We start from the raw sequence: 26,235 nt of genomic DNA on the forward strand, positions 1-26,235 counted from the left end.
ATCCAGTGTTTTTTTTAAAAACAACCAGAAAAGAAAAATTGAATAGCACGTATCGCGTTTTTTTAAGAGAACAGAATTTTTTTAATTGACAAAAATATTATTTATTGATCGATTTTTTTTATCAGTTGATAAAAATTCTTAATGTTCGCGAGATGAGGAAGTAAGAAGGAGAAAGAGAAATTCGTGTGCGTGCGTTTTTTAATTTAATTTTTTATTTTTCAAAAGAAGGTTTTTTCAAGAACGTTAGATTGAAAATCAACGTTTTAAAAGTAAAAAGTAATATCGGTATTTTTTTTTTTATTGCTACTTTTATCTCAACATTACTCAAATTTTTTGATATTATTTTTAAATGTGTCTTTTTACAGGTACGTATTTTTTAGGAATAAAACGTTTCCCATCGCGTACATCATCGCGTTTTTATCAATTTTAATGTTTATTTCAATTTAACGTTTTGAAAAGGTTATCGATATTTACGAGCGTTTAATGGAGATCCATGTTTAAACGGCAATATTTACATATTAAAGCGAGCACTTATTTTTGAATAGCATTTGTTTTAAAAATTGTCGACAACAAGAATAAGAGCTCGTAATTTTCCTTCTCAATTTCATTTAACATTATCGCGTTATGTATGATAATTAATATTAAAAAAAATAATATTTCCTTTTCAAACTGTGGAAATAGCTAAAAAAATATATATATACATATTTCCACGACTATAATTTCGACTAATTTTGAACAAAAAGGGAAATAAAGGAACACGTTGAAAATATATATTTCAACAATATTTCGGGTATGGACACCAACAACCAATCAGAATACGATTATTTACAAAACACACATATTATTTTGAATAATTACATCCCTTTTTTCTTTTTATAAACAATTACCCACTCGTTGCCAATAAAATACGTCATTTTCAAACTTTTAATTTTCATCCCTTTTTTGGACAGAGCGCCAAGAACAAAACGAAAATTCATCTCATATTCATGAAAAATATTCTCCGCATCATCCACAAATCATCCTCCCTTTATCAGTCGCGTATACCGGTACTTATCAACCATTCTGTGTAACGCTTACAATCCATCCCCCCCCCCTCCCCCTTCAGGCAAGAAAACGTTGTATACAAGCGTTTTCCCTTATCATCCGCTTCTCCATCGTTTTCTTCGCTTCTGAATCGCGAGCAGGATCTCGTGTCACCGGCTTGACGTGCCCCGCAGTGTGGCTGTACACCAGGCCGAGACAGATTCCGTATTACGCACACCAGAGATTCTCAGTCGTCCTCCAGTCGTTAACCGGAAGCGGAAATTTTTCTAAAAAGAATCGAGTCCCTGTAGGGACTCGCCCTTATAGGAAGGCGTATTTTTCTTCCTCCCTCTCTTTTCTTTCCTCTTTCCTTCCCCTTTTATTATTACTTCGAAAGATCAAAACGAAACGACGAGCGAGCGAAACGAATCGTTCTTTTTTCTTTTTTTTTTTTCACGTATCGCGATTAACTTTTCGAGCGGAGAAAAATCTTTTATTAGAGACAAGGAAGATGGAGTTTTTGTAAATTGGTTAGAAAGGTTGAAAGAGGGTTGAAGGTTCAAATTGGAGGTTGAGATTAGTAGGAAGAATAGGGAAGGGAGGAATTTTAAAGGGTAATGATGTTAATGGTAAATGATGCGATGTGTAAATATTAATGATTAGGATAATAGAACTAATGATAACGCTACGTTGTAACAATATTAGGACCTTATTAATGCTAACAGAACCCTATATTAGTGATAATAATATTTCAATAGTATTATTACCCCTCTTTCTCTCTCTCTCTCTTTCATTATATATATGTGTATATATATATATATATGTATATCCTATATTCCTCGACGCCGACAATAATAGCAAATTACCATTCTAATTCAAAGTACATCCTCAAATTACATTGAACGTCAAATTACGTGGCTGCGTGCAACGGAATTATCTCGAATCGAATTTATCGAAAAAAGGTTTAAATTTTGAACAGGGCATTTGAAATTCGAAGATGTATATAGAAATAATTAAAGAAGGGAAAGCGACGATCGTTGTAACGTGTAATAATAATAATAATAATAATAATAATAACGGTCTCGAAAACATTCGATTTTTTAATTTTCTTCTTCGAATCAAATTTGGCAAGTCTCGAATAATAATTCGTTTCGATTCGTTTGAGAGTCGCTGATGCGCCCAACCTTTCGAGATTCCCATGATGAAAGCCCCGGGCTACCATTTTGAGTTACGCTCCTGCGTCCGTCTATATTATTGTCCGTGACAGTGACAAATCGTCATTACACCGATTACGAGAACTCGAGTCACCTATCATTTTCGAACTCGATCAACCTTGCTGAAAAACCTCGAAACCCATCCCCATTATACTCACAATTGCTCGAGATTCACTCGTTATAAAATTATACGTCGTTATTTTTTAAATTTCTCTATTCAATTAAATGAATATGTTATACATTTTGTATTAAAGTGTTAATGCATATTCGAGACATATATTTCGAAGATATATATACTTTCTTTATATTTCTGCATCTACTTTTGTCCTCTGGAATCGATCCTTCAAAGATATCCCATTCTATGTATCTGTATACGTTATTTTAAGAATCTAAAATCATCTTTAATACTAATTAATCTGAAACGTTAATGTATATTCCAGATGTATATTTTGAAGTTTAGATTTTAAAAGCTAGATGTCGTTATTTATATATATAATTGTTACTTGAATTGTTCATAATAATTTTTTGTATACCTTCTTTATATTTCTGTATTTACTTTTATCATCTAAAATCGATCTTTCAAAGATATCTCATACTATATATTTATACACTCAATATTTTAAGAATCTAAAATCATCTTTAACACTAATTAATTAATTATATTAATCTGAAACATTAATACATATTCTAGATATATATTTTGAAGTTTAGATTTTAAAAGCTAGATGTCGTTATTTATATATATAATTGTTACTTGAATTGTTCATAATAATTTTTTGTATACCTTCTTTATATTTCTGTATTTACTTTCATTATCTAGAATCGATCCTTCAAAGATCCTTCTCATCCTGTATATCTATATACCTTATTTTAAGAATCTAAAATCATCTTTAACACTAATTAATTAATTACTAATTAATCTAAAGTATTGTTACTTCAATTGCTCATAATAATCCTTTGTTCCTTTATATTTCTGCATTTACTTTTGTCTTCTATAATCGATCCTTCAAATATACCAATTAATAATTATTTAATTAATCCTCAATCTCTATATTTTCTATTTATTTCTGCATTTATTATCCTTCAAAGATATCCCATCCTATATTTATGTACCTTATTTTAAGAATCTAAAATCATCTTAACACTAATTAATTAATTAATAATTAATTAATAGATATTCAAGAAATTTGAAGTCAATTTTAAAGGCTAGATGTCGTTATTTGCATAATTGTTACTTCAATTGCTCATAATAACCCTCAATCCGTACACTTCCTTTATATTTCTACATTTCTACTTTCATTTCCTCTAGAATCGATCCCCCGAAGATACAATATATTTTAAGAAATCTAAAACTTATCTTAACACCAAATCTCCCTCACGTTAACATAAATCGATCTTAAACGCGGACCCAAACGTTATCCAAAATTGATATCGATCCACATGATCAAGAAACTCGTACCAAATCGAACCGGATACCCGGAAGAGTAATATCGTTCCATCGATAATGCAAGCGAATAATATCCACTGCTTAGATCCCCGATAAATAAATACAATCGAAGGAGAAGATTCGGTTCGGGGAGAAGGAAACGGAGGGCAGAAAGGTGATCGCAATAATCCTAAAATGATGATACGAAACGTGTGCGCGCGGAACCGCACAAAGATCGGAGAGAGGAAAATTTCTCATTGGGCGGCCTCGTGGGGAATCGTGGCTACACAGGGACATAACATCCTCCTTCATCCCTTCGCGTTTTCAAATATTCATTTTCTCATAGCGCTGCCTCGTTCGGGGATGCAACGGATTACGGGGCAACCCCCTTGCCTAATATTTAAGACCACGGCCCTGGGAATCGATCCTGTTAATCGAAATTCGAACGCGCGTCGAATTGTTCGGTTTCTTCTCGCGAGATGGCGGCTCGAGAGAGATATTTAAAGAGCGGTCCAAGAGTTAGGGGAACTTGGAGATTCGGGAATTGAAGAATTTGAGAGCGTTCGAGGAAAGGGCTTGGAACTTGAGAATTTCGATTGGCACTTCGACGTTTCAACTTTTCCCTTAAGACTTTAGAATTTCGAGAGGTTTCGAGAATACCGTCAGATTTGGCAGAATTGAAAGTGCGAAGAAGAGGAGGAGGAGGAAATTTTTGGGACGTGGAAATCTCTCCAACTCCAACAGTGCTCTTGAGAAATTCGAACGAATTCACTTAGAGACTCTTTCAAGCTTGGCATATACGATTAGAAGAATTATTAAAATTATCGTAATATGGAATATTGGAAATTTAAGAAGCTGAAAGTTTAAGGAAATAATTCCATCTTAACTTAAACAATTCAAATGATCTTAAGAGATTCGAAATTGTTCAGAAAATTTCGGACAAACCAAGGTTCAAAACATTCCAATTATTGCGTTATATTTTTCTCTTTGCAAAGGTATCAGTGTATCAGAAATTCCCTCGATTCCTCTCGTTTCTTTCCCTAGTTGAGCCGATTCTTCCGGAGAGGCGGAAACGTGGCGCAACGCGACGGCCGCGGCTATAATTTTCCAACGCGTGGACGATCGTCCCGCCATTGTTACCCTCCCCCTCCCCCGTAACGAGCGGCAATTTTTCCAGCCTCGAACAATGTGTCGCATTAGCGCATTGTGCCGCCCGATTCCGCTCTGCCCTGTCATGCGACACGGCCGTATCGTAATCGATGCTGGCCCGATTTCCATTCCACTTTTGCGGAACCACGGGGGTCCCAGTCATTACAGCGGCAAGTCGACCGACAATATCATCGAGAACCGGTGGACGTGTCTCGAATTCGTCCTTCCTCGTCGTTACACGTGTACCAGATATTTCGAATAATATTCGTCTAATTTCTACGTATCGTTCTAACGACGAGATCTTTTTCACGGGAGGAAATTTGAATACGAAAGGGATTTCTTTTTTTCAATACTTGAAATTTTAACTCTTCTTAGGCTTCTCTTGTATTCGAATTAAAAAAAGAATCTAATTAATTAATTTAGAAAACTTTGAAATATTTCTAATTTATGTTAAATTGCTTTAGAAAGTTATGATAATGATAGTTTGTATCAAAGATTCTTCAAAAAATTGCACCAATTCTATATTTTTACCGATCAAATCGAGTTATTTGTGCCTCTAATGGAAATGCTCTTCTTTGATCGCTAATGTCGAAAGAATGATCCGGAAAGAAACTTGAAGAAACTTCGTTTGTCACGGCTTTGAGCTTGATTCCAAAGAAACGATCCATCATTCTGGACGCGTTCTGAAAACCATTCGGAGCCAATTTCGAAATCACGAGTAATTAAACGTGCCCAAAGGGCGACAAAGGGCTCGTATACGCAGTTATACTACAGTTTTCGAGGAGCAAGGGAGAGCAAGTTATTATTCGTCTTGGAGCGATCTCGTCGCCATTGTTCGCATTCCACTGAGCGCCATCCAACGGCGAGAAAGTAATTAATGGCGCTGCTTCCGTTTTTTAAACGATACGCACGTAATTACTTTACGCACGCGACGAAAAGTGGAAAAACGTAGAAGAAAGAATCTTCGAAAGTTTCTTTTTAAATAATTTAAAACATAATTAATGCCTCTACCTCGTAAATCTTTCTTCGTACACCGTGAAATAAAAGATGTAATATTTGAAGAAAAGATAAATTTTTAAGACTTTAAAGAGAAATATATATATCAAAACGGATTAATTTTAAGAAGTAATAAAATTAACAAAGAGATAATACCGTGAAATAAAACATATTTGAAGGAAAGATAAATTTTTGATATTTATGTGATACTTATATATTCGTAGAAAAAAAATATATTAGAATTAATTACAAAAAGTAAGAAATTAACAAAGAGATAATACCGTGAAATAAAAGATATAAAATATATATTTGTAGAAAAAAAATATATCAAAACGAATTAATAACAAGAAATAATGAAATTAACAAAAAAATAATATTGTGAAATAAAAGATATAAAATATATATTTGTAGAAAAAAAATATATTAGTTAATGAGATAATATCGTGAAATAAAAGATATAAAATATATACTTGTAGAAAAAAAATATATTAAAATGGATTAATAGTAAGAAGTAATGAAATTAATAAAGAAATAATGAAATAAAAGATATAAAATATATATTTATAGAAAGAAACAATATATTAGTTAATGAGATAATATGGTGAAATAAAAGATATAAGATATATATTTGTAGAAGGAAAGAATATATTAGTTAATGAGATAATATCGTGAAATAAAAGATATAAAATATATACTTGTAGAAAAAAAATATATTAGAATAAATTAATGGTAAGAAGTAATGAAATTAACAAAGAGATAATACAATGAAATAAAAGATATGTAGTATCATATATATTTGTATAAAAAAAAAATATATCAAAATGAATTAACAGTAAGAAGTAATGAAATTAACAAAGAAATAACGAAATAAAAGATATAAAAGTATCATATATATTCGTAGAAGAAAAAAAAAGGAAAATATCAGAGCGGATTAATTGTGAGAAATAATAAAATTAACAAAGAAATATATTAATAACACGCAAGACAAGAAGGTAGAAGAAACCCATTCATCGACTTCCAACCAACGCACTAATTATATCGTGTTCATCAACGTGGAGTTTCCATAAAAGAGGCAAGAAGACCTCATCGAAGACGCGGCTCGATTTTCCCGGAGTTTTACTAATTACACGCGTACCTGTCGGTGTTGCGGCGATGCTCGTCGAATCCGCGAATACCTCATTATCGCGAGACACGAACAGCATCCGGATTCCGCGAACTGGAAACTTGGAAAGCCGCGGCAATTTCGTTCGTTACTCACCGGTGGAACGCCGTGGCCCCTGGTGATAACGATTGCGCGGCTGCATTACGATTCTTTGGATAAAACGCGGATAGGACGACGATGATTTTCCCAAGTTATTCCCGGCAGAATAATACAAGCGATGATCTTGGAAAAAAGACGCTGGAGATTGGTTAAGCAAAATTACCGACTTTTCTTCTTCTAAAATTTATTTATTCAATAGGAGAAATAAAGAATAGACATTTTGGAAAAGAGAGAAAATTTTAACGCGGAGATCAATAATCTCTGTTTTTCTCGCCGTACGTCGGCAGGATTGGTCTGAGCAGGAGCGGACGTACAATCGGGAGGGGTGGTGTTATTTTTTCAAGGGGCCAGGTGAGGGACAAAGGGACGATCGGTCGGCGAAGGCGCGAGGAAAAACAGGTAATGGCGGATACTCGGAGCGAAACAAGGCGGGAGGGCCGCAGAGGTGGCGCCACCGTTGATTGACCATTTGCATAGACAAATAAGTTCCGGGGGAGTGTGTGACGAACGGCTGTTTACCCAGCAGTCGAATAATCGTTTTCGAAGCGATTTCGAGCCCCCTCTGCCCAAGTGTACGAGGACAAACACCGGCCAAGTACCCTTTCGAAAATTTAGTGGGGCGCGAATCGCGGGCTACAACGTGTCGATTTCCAGCCGAGCTTCGTCGTCCATTTCCGTGGACAATCGCTCCCTCCCCCCTCCGGATACGTTCGAATTGTCGAGCAATTTTTTTTACCACTCATTCATGGAATGAGTATCGCTCAACAAAGGAAATGGATACGTGAAATAGTTGGAGAGGTTTTTTCCACCCGTTTGTTGATTTTTCTTTTCACAGGGGAAGGGAGTTCAGGTTTTTGTCATCGATGCTTCTCTTTTGTTTTTGTTTCGTCGTTATTCTCTTTCTCTTCTTCTTCTTCTTCCTCTCGTTTAATCGAATCGTGGATTAGTTTCTTTTTTTTTATAGCGGAATATTTTATGGCGGAATTTTAAAAACGTTTAGAAAAAGTTTGAGAATCACCCGACAAACATTTCACTCGAATTTACTGATGTGCGAGCAAAAAAACTTCAAACTTGAGAATTTAGAGCGAAGAAGAGAATCGAATGCTATTATCTTTAAGATTCTAGAGATTCGTGATTTATCGAAATGGTGTTTGAGTAGAAGTAAAAAAAATCAATTTAAGACTCTTCGAAATTGTTATTATTATTATTCCAACAGGTCGAGGGGGGGAATTTTTCACGCAACTCTTGGAAATTGTATAAAATCACGTGGAAGAAACTGTAAAATCTGCATCTGACTAAACTTACCGAATACAAAGTGTTCCGAATTCCCGTATAAATCAACAGTTGTTGGAACAACTTTCGTTTAACAACCGGAGGCAGGAAATGGCCCAAGTTAGTCTCGCAGCAGAAAATATTCCGCGGTACGAATCGTTTAAAATCTTGCTGCACAAAAGCCATAATTCCGCGGCCATTCTCTCTCCCCCTCTCTCCCTAATTAAAATTCCACGCCGTGATCTATTTTTTTATTTACAAGATAAACAATTCCTTGTCTTTCGAGAGAAGAAGCCTCGTTTGATTGTTTCGTAACTTTTTTTTTCATTCCTTTCCCGTTTTCCTACAAAAGCAAAGATCGAAAAAGCGTTTCCCCTGTCGAAAAATATTCAAATTTCAGCGTAATCTCGTTCGAAAAATCGAAATCCACCGCAAAGCTACACGAGATAGGCAAATGGAGGAAAGATAAATTTCTGAGAGCGAGAAAAGGGATGCCAACGAAATAGAAGAAAAGAAAGGAAAGTAAAACGAAAGGTTCGAGACGTTCGTCTCAATTTGCCGCGGCCGGAAACGACAGAGGAGGAAAGAACAACGGGGGCTGCAGCGTGATTAATTTCCCCGAGCGCGGGGTACGAATATTTTATGCACGCGGTTTCAGCTTCTCCCCGCTTAATTTTCGCAGGATTCCATTATATATTTTTTCCTAGGCCCTGTCGTCGATCCACTGGGAAGGATCCTCGCCTCTCGTGATTATCATCCTCTCTGTACACGCTATTCGCGTTATTCTTCCAAGAAATGTTGCACGTTTCGTAGCAGACAATTTCGCGAATACGTGTCCCTGGAAGTTCAATTTTTGGAATGGAAGATAAGCGATTTTTACGAAAGTATGTAAAAATTTCATGAATTAATTCCCACTGTTCTTGTTCTTTGTTCGTTAGTCTATATTGAAATGCATATTACATATATATATATGTGTGTGTGTATAGTTGAGTTTCACTTATGGAAAGATCGTGAATAAGATCGATGTCAGATAGAACAATATTCGCACGCAACCGTTCATGGAAGCCTCGTTGGAAACTTTTACAAAGTTTAGGTACGGCGTTATGTTTGCGTATAATTGGTCCCAAAATTCCATTCGTTCCTGGAAAAACGTGTCCCCCACGGTGACGTTCGGGACTTTTCCATCCCCGATCAAGAAGAACCGCTCGCTATCCTTGTAGTCAGGCCACGAGGATATTCTCCAAGCGCTCGGCACACTGTCAATTCAACATTTCTATTTAATTCCCCTCGAACTTGTGCTTATATCTTAGTATTTTTATATATAACATGAACAATGCAATCGATCGAGTCTCGAAGTTTCATTTTATACCCCGTGCTCGCGAAATTGGCCCACAATTCGGTCATTATGTTGATCATAGTGACATCGTCCTCGGTATTGTGCAACATTAGATCCTTTAATTTCACGTTCAACGTAGGTATTAAGTAGTTCAAGTCGTCGGTGTGCGTCACTCCTGCAAATTGTTCACTTATTCCAGTTATTTGTTCGCTTCTCCGGACGATGAAGTAATGAATTATTATTCGAAGGAAGGAAAGAATAATTATTCATCGCGATTAATTCGTTTGGATCAGATTCGATGGAATTTGAAAATACTTGCCGTAATAGGTTTGGTATCCAAGGGTTAAAAGGTAGTTGAACGTGCCCTTGTAGTTGAACAAATAAAAATACGTGCTCGAATTCATCACTTTCGATTGGTACTTCAACGTTTGATACGCCGAGTAAAATAGGAAGCCGTCGGTTGAAACCTGTAAGAGTTTGTAAATTCAACGATAAGATCCCCGAAAATTAATTAATTTAAGGAAACCATTTGCACAAGTAAGATTTAAGTAATTCGAAAAATTTGAAAAAATAGGGTCGAAAAACTTGCAGCTTGGAAAAGATTTTAAAGATTAATCTAAAAAAAAAAGTTAAGATACTTTTACGATAACTCCATTCAAAAATCCTCGTCTCTGAAATTTCCTACTCCATTTCGGATATAAGTTATATCATAAACGCACGTTCGTGATATTTTGAATCCTCTCCGTCAAGAACACGTCCCCGTCGAAGTAGAATTTCTCTATGGGCTCGGCCAACGGTGTGAAGTTTGAAATTATCCAATTGTAGTTCGTCAATCGGGCCACATGTGTCTCGAAATTATTTATCAGTTCATCTTGGCAGGCGGTGTCCGTCACGTATTCTTGTAATTTGAAAACGAGCAACTTTTTCAAAAATCTAATTAAAACTTATAATTGAATTTCTCGGCGGGCAATATTATAACGTTGGAGTAGCGTTGCGGAGAAATTTTTGAAAAATACATAATTGCGAATTATTCTACGTTGGTCTGACGCAACAAAGGAACAGGAGGTGGAATCTGATATTCGTGGTTGGGAAAAGTAGGCCAACTCGAGAAAGGTGTAATTGTTCGGGATGATCCGACGGAGACAAAAGATCTCATTATATCTTTAAAAGTGAGTGAGAGAGAGAGAGAGAGAGAGGAGGGGAGGAAGTTTTTTTCGAGATAAAACATCGATGAAGCGGAAAACTTTTTTCGAATTGATTTTTTTTTTTGCATTTTTCTAATAAATGTTTCAAAAAGATCAAACTTAAAATCCGAATTTTTTTTGTTCTTGAAATATTAATTATTACAGTATGTAGTTATTAAGGTGTAAATATCCATGAATAAGGATTAAAATACGTACTTTGTTTCGTCGTAGAGAGAAAGTTTGATTTCAAACGAGTCGTGTTGTAAATTTGTCGTGCGATTTTTCGATTAAAACGTTTGATCGACATTTTTATGAAACGAGGCACGTGTTTTGATTATAGCTGGTATCGAGTTCCGAATATTTTTTCGTATTCATTCTCAAGGTAAAATGGTTATGCAACTTGTAATGCAATGAAACATAATTTAGTGTAAGTAAAAAAATTTTCTTTTTAGAATTTACCGATCGTATTTATGAGTCCTTCTTCCTGAACCACTCCCATAATAAATGGTATATCCCTGAATAAGCGGTTTTTCATCGCTGTTAAGGGATGCATCGTCACGACAGCGTCGTTTGATTCCTCCTCGATGGTCGGTTTAAAGAGGCAGCATGGCTTATTCAATACATTCTGTTTGACAAATACTCGATATTTATTATTCTTTGCGCAAATATTCAACCAGAGACGAATTATCCCGTTTTTAAAGAAGAAAGTGAAAGATCGAAACGATCTTCTCCTTGCAACAATTATATAAAACTGTTCGAAACGGATAATTAATATTAAAAAATTATTTACAACGAAAATTCCCGTCGAAAAAGAATGTTAATTAATTTTGAAAAGGATAACTCATGAATAAAACTCGATAAAAACACGTTTTCGAGCAAGATATAAGTAAAAAAGAGAAAGAAAAATAATTTCCTAAATCCTACGAAAATTCGTCGAAAAAAAATAATTATCATTTGGAAAGGATAACTCGTGAATAAAACGATAGAATATTTCAAATTTTCGGGGAAGGTATAAATAAAAAAGAGAAAGAAAAATAATTGTCTAAGTCCCTACGAAAATTCGTCGAAAAAAAATAATTATTATTTGGAAAGGATAACTCGTGAATAAAACGATAGAATATTTCAAATTTTCGAGGAATATATAAATAAAAAAGAGAAAGAAAAATAATTGCCTAAGTCCCTACGAAAATTCATCGAAAAAAAATAATTATTATTTGGAAAGGATAACTCCTGAATAAAATGATAGAATATTTCAAATTTTCGGGGAAGGTATAAATAAAAAAGAGAAAGAAAAATAATTGCCTAAGTCCCTACGAAAATTCGGGAAGGTATAAATAAAAATTTAAGTCCCTACGAAAATTCATCGAAAAAAAATAATTATCACTTGGAAAGGATAACTCGTGAATAAAACGATAGAATACTTCAAATTTTCGAGAAATATATAAATAAAAAAGAGAAAGAAAAATAATTGTCTAAGTCCCTACGAAAATTCGTCGAAAAAGAATGTTATAATTACTATTTGAAAAGTAATTTGAAATAACTCATGAATAAAACGATAGAATACTTCAAATTTTCGAGGAATATATAAATAAAAATTGCTTAAATTCCAACGAAAATTCATCAAAAAAAAAAAAAAAATAATTACCATTTGGAAAGGATAACTCACGAATAGAACGAAGATAGAATACTTCAAATTTTCGAGCAAGATATAAATAAAAAAAGAGAAAAAGGAATAATTTGCGTAAAATTTCGTACAGAAGAATGAAAAAATATTTTCTTACGTAATAACGATCCAGTATATTCCCCAACTCTTCGACTTTAACATTCCTCAAACACTTCATCATTTCTTCCTCCTCCTCCTCGCTGTATTTTTCCGTCCCATCTTCCATTCCACTTCCACTAATCGCCACATCCGGAGTATACATCGCTCTTTCCTTCTCCCGACTCGTCTCATTCCCCATTTCCTTGCACTCCTTATCCTCCTTCTCCCTCCTTTTCGAAGGAAGACAATGAAGATGGTTGGCTGTATCGAGCGCCACCCTTCTCATCAAGCTTCTGGGATTCATGGCCCAAGGGCTGACGGCGAACCCGCTTTGCAGGATGTACCTGTTGAACAATCCCTCCGTCTTTTTGTTAAGGGCCAACATGTGAACGGCTGCAGCGCCAGCGCTGTGACCCCACAGGGTCACTTTCTTCGGATTCCCATTGAACGAGCGGATGTTTTCCTGGACCCAACGCAACGCCTGCACGATGTCTTTTAGACCGTAGTTACCTGGGCTGGCTCTGCTGCCAGTGCTGAAGAATCCTTCAGATTTCCGTCCAGGGGGAGAAAGCAAAATTCCAGAATGAAAAATTGGAAAAGATAAAGATTCGAGGTTGTTTGAATTGAGATGATGAATCGAGAACGATGGATGTAATTGAATTGGAATGAATTGAGGGGTTGAAGAGTTAAGATTATTTGAATGTCGAAGAAATTGAGAGCTGGATAAAATTGGGAAATTGAGAATTAGAAAATTTGCAAGTGCGAGTATACAGAACATCATTGGAAATTGAAAAATTGAGAAATTTTGGATTGTAAATGTGAAAACGGTTAAAAAATATGTCTGTTTAAATTGGAAAATTAGGAAATTGGAAATTTTGGATCATAAAAATTGTTAATTTTCATTTTTTACTTTCTAATTTAATTTTGAAACTTCTACTATTTGCACGTGTGAAAATTTGTGTAAAATTGTTGATGAAATTTTTAAATTTCATTCAGAAAAGCAGTGGATATCTATTTAAATTGGAGAATTGTATTTATTTTTTTTCTTAAATATTTTCTAATTTTAATTTTGAAACTAACCTTATTATTTGAACTTGTGTAAATTTACACATTGGTAAAATTTTTAAATTTCATTCAGTATATGCGATTTCCAATAGCATTAATAAATCGCAAAATTATTACCTAAAATATTTACACGATAATTCATCAGAACCAAGATTACATCCTGATCCATTATATAATTTGGTGGAAATTTGTCGCTGCTAGCATTACCAGTGGAGAATTTTCCACCGTATACGTATACCATTACCGGAAGCCCACTTTTCTCCTTCTTTTCTGAAATTTCCTAAACGAAAAAAAAAAAAAGAAAAGAAAAATATATTTTAAACGTTTCTCCTAATGTTATTAATATTTTAAAAGATCAAGAATCGTCGTTTCTATCAACGACGTCAATAATCGAATAAAATTATTTTCTATTTTGAAAAATTATTATTCAAATAATAACTGAAAAATAAAATGCAAATCTACGTTTTAAAATATGGGATTAAAGAACGACATTTTCTAAAAAAAAAAAGAGGCAAATGATTTATTTGAAAGAATATAATATAACAGAAAGGATAGGAAACTTACTATAAGAAAGATAGTTGCTTAGAAATTAAAGAAAAATAGTAGATAGCGCCACTGCACGTATATAAGGTATATTCTCGATAATAATTTAGTTATACTTGATACAACTTAATTATCGAAAAATTATAACACCTTTACACTAAATTCTGAAAGAAGAGTGAAAATGATTATAAATGACATCGATTTACAAAAGAAAAAGTAATTTTTATTAATTTCTTCTAGATTTACGTAATAATTATTGAAATTAAATTGCAAACATTGGTAAGAAATAATATATAAAGAAAATTTCGTTTCTTTTTTCAATCATATCTATGAAAATGCGTTACCTTGTGAAACGTTTAAATTTAATTAAATCGGGAGCGGACCTTGCGATCTAATCGAGCTCGAGTTTCAACTTGTTGTTTCGCAAAACGCCGCTATAATTGTTCAGAGTGAGTTTACGTGAATTTTCTCTTCTATAACATTGTGAATAATCTCCAACTACGTTTCGAACGCGATTGATATATTTAAACGAGAGGATTTATACGAGAATAAGAATTTTTAATATTTCCTTTCCTCGCCTCTTACATTACATCTCTCTATCTTCACATCTTTCTTTCCCACTTACTTTCGGCACGTAAACATTGAGATAGAGACAATCCTCTTCTCCAATCATCCCATCCTTTGACATCTGATAGCACGATGGGCTATTCTTCGTAGCTTCGAAAGTCCCGTTCCACCTTCGATTCCATGGCTGAGGGCTCTGATTACCCAATTATCGTACGGAAGAAAAAAAGAAAAATACACGAGAAACGTATAAAAATGTAATACAGCGATAAACATTTTACAAAATCTGCTTTTACCACGAACCAGCTACCACGAAAATATTTTTCTAGAAACTCTCTCTGTGCAAGCAAAAAGAAAAAGAAAAAAGAATAAAGCAAACTTACCCTAAATCTCAAGTCGCCCAGGGGCGGTTGAGCGTAAGGAATACCCAGATAATGCGCCACGAGCCTCCCTCTCGTGCTTCTGCTCCAAAGTCCCTTAATGTCGCCAAACTTGGTCGTCACCCTCGTATTCCAGTTAAAACCGGTCACAACCGCCGCAGCCAGCGCAATTAACAAACCCAACGAACAATTATCGATCGAATTCCTTCCCATTGCCCCTTTTTGCGAAAAAAATTTTCTCGAAAAGCTCCGGTTCGACCAGAGGCGCGCGATGAGAGGATGAGTCGCTTCTGAGCGCGAAAACCGCGATGGAAAAACAGTGACCGATCGAGCGGCTGATTAAGTTGATTCGCTCGCTCTCGAAAAGAGGCGCGGGGCGAAGGCTCTCCTCAAAAACTGCCCGATTTCACGATCTCCTCTTCCTTCTCTTCAGTGTGCACTGTGCGTGCATCGATCGTGCATGTGTATCGTGTATCGTGCGAAATCGAAGATCGAATTTTGTACGGAATCGGTTGGTCGGATTCGCGCGAGTAGATTAAAGAGAACTGAATTAATTTGGAATGTTGACGAAACGTTATATAAAACGACGTTGTTTCGACGCTTCCATAATTGTGTACGATCGTATAAGACAAATTATACACGAATCCAACGACTTTACATCACGTTTCGTTTACGATTGTTATTTATGACCGAGCGATATACATGTCTTCTCCCCTCGCTGTCAATTTTGAGACACTATCACAGATAAGATTATTATTTCTTTATTCGTTTATTTTAATTTTATTTCACTCGTATTTATATCTCGCCATTTGTATCTAGAGACGTCACAGATGTGCGTACATTGAATTTTTTCCTCCTCTTCCTTTTTTTTTCTTTTTCTTTTTAAATGGAAATACGTATTCGATCGTTGTTTCGATAAATTTATTACATTCTCTTCATGTCGTTTCTCGATTAGAGATTAGAGATCGTTAAATTCGTGAAATTTCATGTATTCGCGAAGCATACGATTTTGTTTGTTTAAGCAAGGTGATACTTTTTAACGATAAAACTTGTCGAATATTTGAGTTTTAACTTATGCTGCTGACTAATTAAATTAAGTAGAAAATTAAGCGGGACAAAGTACTTGGGAAGTGGTATAATTTGTTAAGCTAATTCCTCGACTTAATTCCACGTTATTAAACTCCTATCTACGGGTAAAGGATACTTACGAATTCGGTCATGTCCAATGAAGCTTGCTGATAAACATGAAAACTTTGAATCTAGTCTTCCATATCCGTGATGTTATTTACCGTATTGTATCCATTGTTCGTTCGATTACAAATGGATCGGATTCTGAAAGTTTTATATTAAAAACTTGTAAATCGGGATGAATTATAATCCTTTTCGTTTTTTCTTTTTTGTAAAACAAGCAAAATTGTATTTACAGAGAATCAAATTATTAGACAGATAAATTAACGCCAAATCAAACACTGATAAGAGATAAGATAAAAAACGTAGCATAGTAAAATATATTATAGTAAAATAAATAGAGTAAATAATCAAGTAAATCTTGACGACTGTTCTCTTTTATTTTGAGAACATGAGAAGGAACATTAGCTCGCGTAACTTTTTTAAAAATCGAGGCAAAATCGATTAAAATAAATTACAGTCAATATAAATAATTTTCAAAAATTTAACCAATTACAAATTTTATTAATACTAAATTTCATCTCAAAAATAAATATCTTCTTACTTTCGTTCGTATTTCTCCATAATAAATGTCAATAATACGAAGAAAACGATTAAACGACTTTCGACAAAATAAATTTAAAGTCGAAATAATTCTCCAATTTAAATCAATTAGAAAATTTTAACTTATAATACCAAATTTCCTTAAAATTATTTCCATTATTTGCACGAGGAGAGTTACAAGATGTGCCTGGAGAAAATAATTGTTAAAAATTTCGCTCGCAGCATGGCTTGTTCCATTTTTTCCACGACTGAACGCGGGCAGAAGAGTGGTTTCCGGCCGGGATCCTTCAACAATTTCCTTTACAAGGGGCATCCCCTGGGTATTTCCGTTTCTGCGCGGAATCTCCGCGCCACCTTCGTTACGCGTCGTTTACCAAGCAGTTTATCTCCTCGTCATTAGTTATGCCGTGTTGCCTGCCTCCAATCTCCCTGCTTCATTCGCTCCTTTGCCTTCCGGTGAAAATGGGTTGCCGTTCTAATTGCTGGTAACCACAATCCTGGCGTTATACATGTTGCGTTACGATTATAGTTATATATTTTAGCAGATTGGTTATATTTCATAGAAGAAACGATTGGTTTTCGAAAAATAAAAATTCTTTCTTCTTTTTTCGTTGTAATATTGCCTATCTGTCTGGACGATGATTCGTTTGAATATGTTTAAATAAGTTTAGAGGCCATCTTCGATTCGTTTTCATCTTTATGGTTGAAAAAGGAAGGGATTAAAGAAGGGACAAATATTTTGCGAATAATATTGCCTATCTGTCTGGACGATGATTCGTTTGAGTACGTTTAAATAAGTTTAGAGGCCATCTTCGATTCCTTTTTTATCTTTATGGTTGAAAAAGGAAGGGATTAAAGAAGGAACAAATATTTTGCGAAAAATTCTTTGAATTTTTTTCAAATTGGATGTTACGTTTCTTCTGGAATTTCTGTATCTTGACGATTAAATAAAAGGGTGTACGTTCGAGGGGTGTATTACATCGAGATGAACACTCGTTCTTTACGACTTCATGGAGTTAGAAAACGCAGGGATGCTGGTTCTGATGATTTCGAGGGGTTGCTCGAATTTCAGGAAGCTTTATACGTCGGGTGGAAGTTGTTTTTAGATGGAAGGGGTAAGTTTGGTGGGATTTACGTAGGAAGGATGGGATTTAGGTAGTTAAAGGCTTCTTAATATTGCATAATTTTGGAAGAGAGGGAGGGGGGAGGGAGTTTTATTGTAGGATAGGATCAAGAAGAAAGTTAATTAATAATATTGCGGTGAGGGTAAATTTTCTTATCCAATTGCCATACGTCAAGAAGCGATTTTAATTTTAATATTTTAAACAATGTAAAGAAAACAAAGATTTTTTGGAACTCGTAGCATTTTTCGCATATTATTTTTTGAGTTTCAAGATCATCCTTTCCGAGTTAAAAATAAAAAAATAAATAAAAGCGTCTAATTGGTTCAAAATACGTAAATTATAATACTCTCGACGCTATCGTTCATATTATTACATTCCACAGATTCAACAGTCAACGTGGCAAATAATTCAACAACAAGCGCTTGACATTTCGTTAACACAATTTATTTGCAATTTGATTTAGATTACACTGAGACAAAATTATGTTACACGGTTTTCATAGGCCAACGAATCTGCAAACAGTTCTATATATTCTCCAACACAATTAAAAGATTATCAAAACTAAGGCATTTATTATACGAAACCGAAAATTTCATCGCTGATTGATCGCCTGGATCGAACGCGAGGATTATTTGAATAATTGATTTTTAAGTTTTTAAATTTAAATTAAAAAAAAAGTTTACATTTCTCACATAAAATCTACTTTAGTTCAACAAATATATACATATATCGTATAAACCTCATATATTAAAAAACTCTAAATAAATGAGAGAAAAAAAAAAAATAAATAAAATTCTCGTTAACCGATCTCAAAATTACGAACGCTTTGTAAAAATGTGCCATATCGTCAATTGTTAGCCATCTCTTAATCATAATTTAATCTGTAAACAAATTTTTAAATAAACAAACTCGATATCGAGCGCGTTAGAAAAGCGATAATGATTGAATTAATGAGTTGAAGAAACGGAAGAAGGAAGGATGGAAGATCGATTCGATCGATCTTATTAAATGTCATATATTAATGCCGTGTATCAGGTATTCACGAACGTCTACGCCTTAAAGGTCGGTTTGTCGCGAGAAACTAATTGCGGAGCGGCTGCGGTCATGTATCACAACGACGACAAGCGACGAGGAAAGCGGCACGAGTGAATTACTGGGCGGAGGATTGCTTTATGACTTGTAACGACGCCCTCGTTTACTCGATCGCATCTGCTTCCCCAACTTTCGTTCCAGTTTTTCCGAGTTCGAGCTCCTTGACCTTGATGGGGCTTCGGTTTCCGGGATTAACGCTCGAAATGCTTCCGGTATGCTCCTAGAATTCGATGAATATCTTGATAAGGGATTTATTTATTGGAAAGAAATATGGGATAATTTTTAAGATTATTTTCGAATTTAACAATTTCGAAATAAATTTTGTAAAGGTATAAGTTTATCGTACGATAAGTTTGGTCGATGTTCTTAACGATTATTTTATTTCTGTTGCAGGTAAGCATTCGAATGGGTACGGTGAGTTTATAGAAATTTTTTGTATTTTTTTTTTTTCGTATCTCATTTTAAAAACAGAGTCTCTAAAAAGAGGTTAATTTGATCTTTTAGAGAAAAAGAAAAATCAATAATTGTTATAAATAAATCGTTTACTTATCATGAATTTATAAGTTTCTTTTCTAAATTGACTATTTTTTCATTCAAGGAAAATAAATCTCGAAAATAACAATGTGTCATAAACAATTAACGCTTTATCGATAATAACAATTTGCAAATCCTTCTCGTTTCTCTTTTTAATCGTTTAATTATTTATTTAAAATTCACCTCTAGCGTGCGAAGAATGAATGCAAAGAAGGGGAAATCCCTCTTCTTTCCGACTCCAGAACGTTGTGACCTCTGGTGGTGGAAAGGCTGTACTACTGCTACTACTCCCACCACTAATCTCGAGTACGAAGCGAGTGAAATATAATTGCCAGGATAAATGTTTATTGGAAACAATTCGGGTAACGTTCGACGAGTTAGTCCCACAGTTACATCTCTGGAATTTTGTTCACGTGCCTCACAATTGCACCGAATAATCTGTATCGTTGCCTGAGAACTGCGATGCACGCCATCTGCAGGATTATCGGTGTCAAAACGTTATCCTGAATATCGAACCCAGTCTCTCGAACGAGGCTGTGTCTTCTGAACGCGTTAGGGTATTCAGGGATGAAATATCAGGAGCGCAGGGATGAATAATACATGGGGATTCGGTGGAGGAAAAAATAACCTTCCTCGATTCGTCTCGTGATCCTCGTTGTCGAAACTTTTTAAACGAGTGATCGGAATATTTAAATAATCAAAAATTTAATTAAAACGGATTAGTAGTTCTGATCGAGATAAATTAATCATTGAAATTAATATGACTTTGATTGTTAATTATTACATTTTTGTATATATATACGAAACAAATTAGTTTTTTAAATAATTTTGATCGTCGATTAAAAATATTAAACATCGTTAATTGTTGGATCGTTGTCATTATTTGTACGAAGGACATTAGTAATTGAAACAAATATACATTAATGTATATTTCGATGAAACTAGGTTTTAGATCATTGATTAAAAATATTAAGCATCGTTAATTTGTTGGTTAATTGTTGTCGTTATATGTATAACACTCTACATATGTACACATAAAGCATTGATACACGAGATGGAAACAAATCAATTATATAAAATGGAGAGTAACTTTGATCAAATATTAAAAAGCATCATTAATTGTTGAATTGTTGTCACTATTTACACTCTGTATATATGTGCGTATAAAATTTAGCATACGTGGTACGTACGTATAACTGGAATGACGTTTCCAGATGGTAGAACGTGCCTAACCTTTTAACCGCTATTGCTGGCACTCATATTTATCTTTACTAAAATTAATTTCCGAATTAAACTTTCATTCATTGTTTCAGAGTTATTTATTAATTTAAATTTTTATTTTTAATAATTTCATATTTTATATATAATTTCATTAATATAATTAATTTCAAAACCACGATACAATATTTATTAATAAATAAAATTAAAATTTATAAATTTTAATTTATAATCATTAATATTAGTATAAATTTTATATATTTTTATATATTAATTATAAAACTTAAATTTAAATTTATTATAATAATCTAATCAAATTTTTTTTTTTGATATAAAATTTTTAAAATTAAAAATTTTTAATTTATATATTAAATTTTATACTAATAAAATTAATATTAAATTAATTAATATGAATAATAGCAGGATAAATATACATATATAGAACCTAACCTAACCTTTAATTTTATTTACGCGAACGTTGCTTAATATAATGCCATTTTTCCATTCTCTCTCTCTCTCTCTCTCTCTCTCTCTTTCCCTTCGATTTTTCCTTTCCAAATCCTTTCGATGTTTCTTTCTTTCTTTCTTTTTAATCGAATGACATTTACACAGATACATTCTTTTTTGCTCTCTCATTCTCTGCCCACTTCGCACAACTTCAACCCTCCTCTTCGCGAATTAGCGAATCCAATTTTCCATTCGAAAAGCAAGAGAGGGAGGGAGAGAATAGGAGAGGCGAGAACGCGGCGTCCCAAAAAACAGGATGTCCCTGTCAACCTCTGGAACCGCATCCTTTCGCAGGGGTAACGAATGTACGTATTTAGAGTGCGCGGCGGTTGGACGGCGGCAGGAAAACTGTGATGCATCGCCCGGAGAGATTAATGCATAGCGGGGAACGGTTTGTTAGAGTGAATAACGGCCGGCAATAATGATATTGCCATTAAGCTGTCCGCCAAAGTTTCGTTTCGTTTTCGCGGAATTCGGAACGCGATTGATTCTCACCGATTCTCGTCTCCTTCTGGATATACGCGTTTCGTGTATGTGATAAATTTTTTCCACTCGGAGGAAAGGTTGAGCAAAGGGGGATGAATTTCATCGGCAGTTTTTTACCTTCTAAAATGGACCAAGTCGCGGCCTGGATAAAATAATTGGGGAATTTTTTTATTTTTTCTTAAAAGTAACTTGCAAACTGACTACTATCGCTCTTGACACCATAATTAGGAAATAAAAGATAATATTCGCGAATAAAAATGAAAATTTTTGAGTTACGAAGATGGTAAAAGAAGTATAAGTTTGGAAGGGGGTTAACAAGGAATACTTTCGAAACTTTTTTTAATTTTAAAGATTTAAAGAAAAGATTCGAAAAAAAAAACTAATTTTCCTCTCGAGAATATTTGAATACGAAAAGAATGACCGACCGATCGTGTGTTCATTTCAACCCGTGCCACGATTTCCCTCTCACCAGGTTGGCCACCAGGGTGCAGTAACGCGGTAATCAACTATTTACTATTCTATTACTACGTACCGCGAATTCACCCCCCTCTCCCCTGTTTTCTCGTCCCTACGCCCCCAAGGTATTCCACCGATTCTCGACGACACCTCTTCGCCCGTCTTGATGAAAGTTTAGCCAATTAGAGGAGCAACGAGTCAAGTTACGATAGAACGGAGATGGTCCCTGATGCTCGATGAAATGATTTGTGAATGAAAATCTGAGAAATGGATTTGGGGCGTGTTTTTTGCACATAGCAAGGGTACATTGATCTGTTAATTTAAACGAGTTTTAATATCGTAAACGTCGAGGGAAAAATAAACTAGGGGTTAAAGTTGGTAGATCGAACCTCTTAATTCATCTTGCGTCGTCTGATTTCTTGTTTCAAGTAAGGAGCACGGTATCGTGCCACGGATAAAATTAATTGAAGAAAGAGGAAAGAATCAGGAATCGAATCACGTCGCATGATATTGTTCCATGAAAACGGCAAACCAATATATTACGATCTAGTGATGCAAATGCGAATATTATCAGCCTATTATCTTTCAACACTTCGACCTGACCTGATCTATCCTGGCATCGCGTGACGAGAGTTTTGCCATTCCTTTATCCGTGTAAACGTATTAATCTAATTCATTGGAAAAGATGGACCCTGCTTTTGAACGATAACGAACGACAATTTTTTCGAATAAACTATATTTTTCGAGCTACGTAATTTTACTAAGAAGTTAAAGGGATGACCAAGTGGCGACGAGCGTTTAACACCCCCTGCACGTTGCCCTACCCGTATCATCGAACCCATATCCACATGTGATGATTCAATTTTGTCAAAAAAGCGCCAAAATAAAATAATAAAAATAAAAAGAGAGAGAAAGAGTCCATTGCCAATCGACGAACAAGAAGGGGTTTCCCGACCCGATCGATATCGATTTCCAGTTATCGTTATAATTTGCCTGGCCGATATTCCCGACTTCTGACGGTCCTCTTTTACCCACTGAACCAATAATGTAGCGTGACACGCGCGACACGTAAAATGGAGGACAGGCCTATTCCGACCGGTGACAAATGGCCGTAGCAGCACGCAAAATGGACGCCCGGATATAAATACGATTCCACACGGTGTGCGCCAGTATCAGAACCGATACAAAAAACCGCTCGATCTGTCGTGTTTACAGGCGAAAGGAGAAACGTTTAATTTTTTTACCCAATTCACCCTCCCCCCTCTCTCTCTCATCTTCCCCCGTTTTTCCGATATTTCTTTTTTGCGCGCGCGTCGTCGTATATCTCACGAGAAATTTTCGAGTAATTTTCCATACTTTTCGTTTTTCCAAATTTTTTGACCGACCATATTTCTCGTCCGAAACGTCAGCAAACGATTGTTTCATCGTTTTTCATATATTTCTCGCTATTCTCCGGGGTATGCGTTTCACGTAAATTGAAAAAAGGCGAGTAAGAAAAAAAAAAAGGGAAGGGGCGATTCTTTGTTGAAGAAAAATTTCCAAGATTTATTTATTTTTTTTTTGGAAATTGGGGAGATACTCTTCCTCCGTTGAAATAAACGGGGAATACGATTGTTCCATTTTTTTCATGAATCGTGCTATTTCTCGTATATAATCGTCTCTTTCGCGATTCCTCATATTAAAGCGTCGCGGTAATATTTGCCAGGCATCGAGACAACCAGATAGAACGACATATTTTCGATAAACCGAGCGTTCCTCATCAGACGAGTCACAAATTACTCGCGAAATCGTCGATGGCCAACCACCCCCTCGCGTAATTTCCACCACTCGCCCTGTTTATACCCGCACTCCTGCGCCAATGCACCTCGCTGTGCACGCGTTCACCCGTGACCACGTATTCGATGCAAATTTCGAAAGGCAGTGAACCGTGGCCAACCCGTTGCATTTGCCTGCGATCTTCCACGTATCGATTCCTCCGATCAAGGAATTCAAAACCGGCCGATTTATGTGCGAATTTTCATCGTCTCCTTCGAGTTCGCCGTTCGTCCACCGTTTTTCCTTCGATTCCGGTTTCAATCAACATTGCGTTTATATTAATTTTGGGAATCGTTATCATTGAATTCATTTAAAAATTGGGGCAATTTATAAGTCTCGATAATTATTGTAATGCTCGTGTGTTTGCATTTATCGAAACAGGTATTTTTTGGAAATTGTCCATGCTGTTCTAATAAGCGAATTTAATAATCTAAAAGATACAAATTTTTTTTCATTATTTATAAAATTAATTTTATAATTGGATTCAGAAGAATAAAGAATTGAAAGAAAAAAAACTTTGAATAATTGATAGAAAAATTTCCAAAGTTAACGATATATTTTGAATTAAAATTTCTAATAAGAATTCCTAAAAATGTTAAGATAAATATCGTGTAATCTCGGTGTGAGATAAAATAAAATATATATCTCGATAAATATCCCAAAAAATTGAATTGCGTAGACGTTTCGAAAATCGTTAGCTTTTTTTTTTGCGTTTCGGGATCAACGAATGGAACGAAATGGAGGGAAAAAATTTTTGATCTATCAAAAATTGCCTACATCCTTTTCTCCTCGAACACGGGTTACATCATCCCAGTTCGCTACAGTATCCTAGTTCGACCAGTTCAGTTAATTAAGATTTACTGGACGAATACTGGTAGTGGACTTAACTCATAAACTAATTCACGCATTAACTCATCGCAACTGTTCGCTTAAGTGGCCGAACGATTACCATGGTAACGTTTGGCAGACCCACTTACCAGTAACTTTGATCTCGAGCGTAGCATCTGCACACGATCTTAACGTATTATTCGTCTCTGCTGTAGATAATCGAGATTGATAACACCTGGATGATGACAGAACGCTTGATTAATTTCCAATATGATGGCGAATCTGATCCATACGTTCCGAATATCGGGATTATTATCAATAGCAATCAATTCAATTTCCTAATTTCCACTGTTGACCACGTATATTTTATTTCGTACGGCGTTATAAAGTTGTAAAAATAGTGTAGAACGAATATTTTGATATATGTCGAATTAAACACGTTAAATCGTAGACGATATTTTATAATACGAGAGGACAAATGTGAAAATCGAATTTAACCGATATAACTTAATTTCCGAAAAAAAAAAAAAGCAGAATTGAAACGTCAGAGTTTTCAATCGATTTTTTTATTTATTTCGTACATTCTCGAAAATATCGTTTTCGAAATTCGATTTATTCGATATCCAATTTTTCCCTCTTTTTTTCCCGCGTGCACAAAGGATTTCTAATAATCGAAGAGTTGAATGAAGTGCAAACACGATCGTTGTATCTTAACAAAAAAAAAAAGAAAAAAAGAAAAAGAAAAGGAAGAAGAAAAGGGATTGTTTGCTCGCAGAAAAATAATTATTCGCGGCGATTGTCGTTAGAAAGGTTGGCAAAGATCTCTTCTCGAAAGCTGTCTCTTTCCAGCTCCGTGTGTGTCAACACGAAATTTATGCGCGGTATGAAATTAATGTTAATTAATTACAGGCGCGTGCAAAATAATATCGAAATAAAGGGAATGAATATTGTTTTCCCCTTGTCTTTTGTCGTTCTGCCTTTGATAATTAATTTTTCGACGAGTACAGTGTATTCGTTTGGCGAAATTGGGCGAAATTGGTTGCGCACGGTTCAAATAAATATTGCATCGTAGTCGTCGAAACGTTCGATAAATTGGTAAAATAATCCAATTTCCTTTTTTCCGTTTTTCACTTCAAAAGCGATCCTTTTCCCTGTTACCTTCTTTGTTTATTGATTCAATTTATTTTCACTCGCGCTTCAAAAATATATATTTTATTTTCACGTTTATCTCGGCTGATAATTAAACCGCTTTGCGACACTGGTAACGTT

General features: G+C 34.9%; 2 protein-coding genes and 1 long non-coding RNA gene across 12 annotated transcripts in view; 2 read left to right on the top strand and 1 right to left on the bottom strand.

Moving 5' to 3' along the window:
• The window catches only part of LOC108002604 (polypyrimidine tract-binding protein 2), a 429,375-nt gene that overhangs the window by 63,916 nt on the left and 339,224 nt on the right, over nt 1-26,235 (top strand). The window lies entirely within an intron of this gene.
• On the bottom strand, nt 9,262-18,779 carry LOC108002590 (juvenile hormone esterase-like). Its single transcript, XM_062078836.1, has 9 exons — nt 15,179-18,779; nt 14,857-14,991; nt 13,806-13,968; nt 12,643-13,166; nt 11,321-11,486; nt 10,397-10,575; nt 9,997-10,144; nt 9,711-9,852; nt 9,262-9,597 (listed from the first exon to the last, which is right to left on the bottom strand). The coding sequence occupies exons 1-9, from the start codon at nt 15,386-15,388 to the stop codon at nt 9,339-9,341; spliced, it is 1,926 nt and encodes a 641-aa protein (XP_061934820.1). The 5' UTR covers nt 15,389-18,779; the 3' UTR covers nt 9,262-9,338.
• LOC133666616 (uncharacterized) lies at nt 18,779-20,756 on the top strand. The gene is made up of 2 exons (XR_009830997.1): nt 18,779-19,334; nt 19,846-20,756. It is a non-coding gene; the product is annotated as an uncharacterized LOC133666616 (long non-coding RNA).

Source organism: Apis cerana, linkage group LG8 (assembly GCF_029169275.1).
Source record: "Apis cerana isolate GH-2021 linkage group LG8, AcerK_1.0, whole genome shotgun sequence".
NCBI classification, from domain to species: domain Eukaryota; kingdom Metazoa; phylum Arthropoda; class Insecta; order Hymenoptera; family Apidae; genus Apis; species Apis cerana.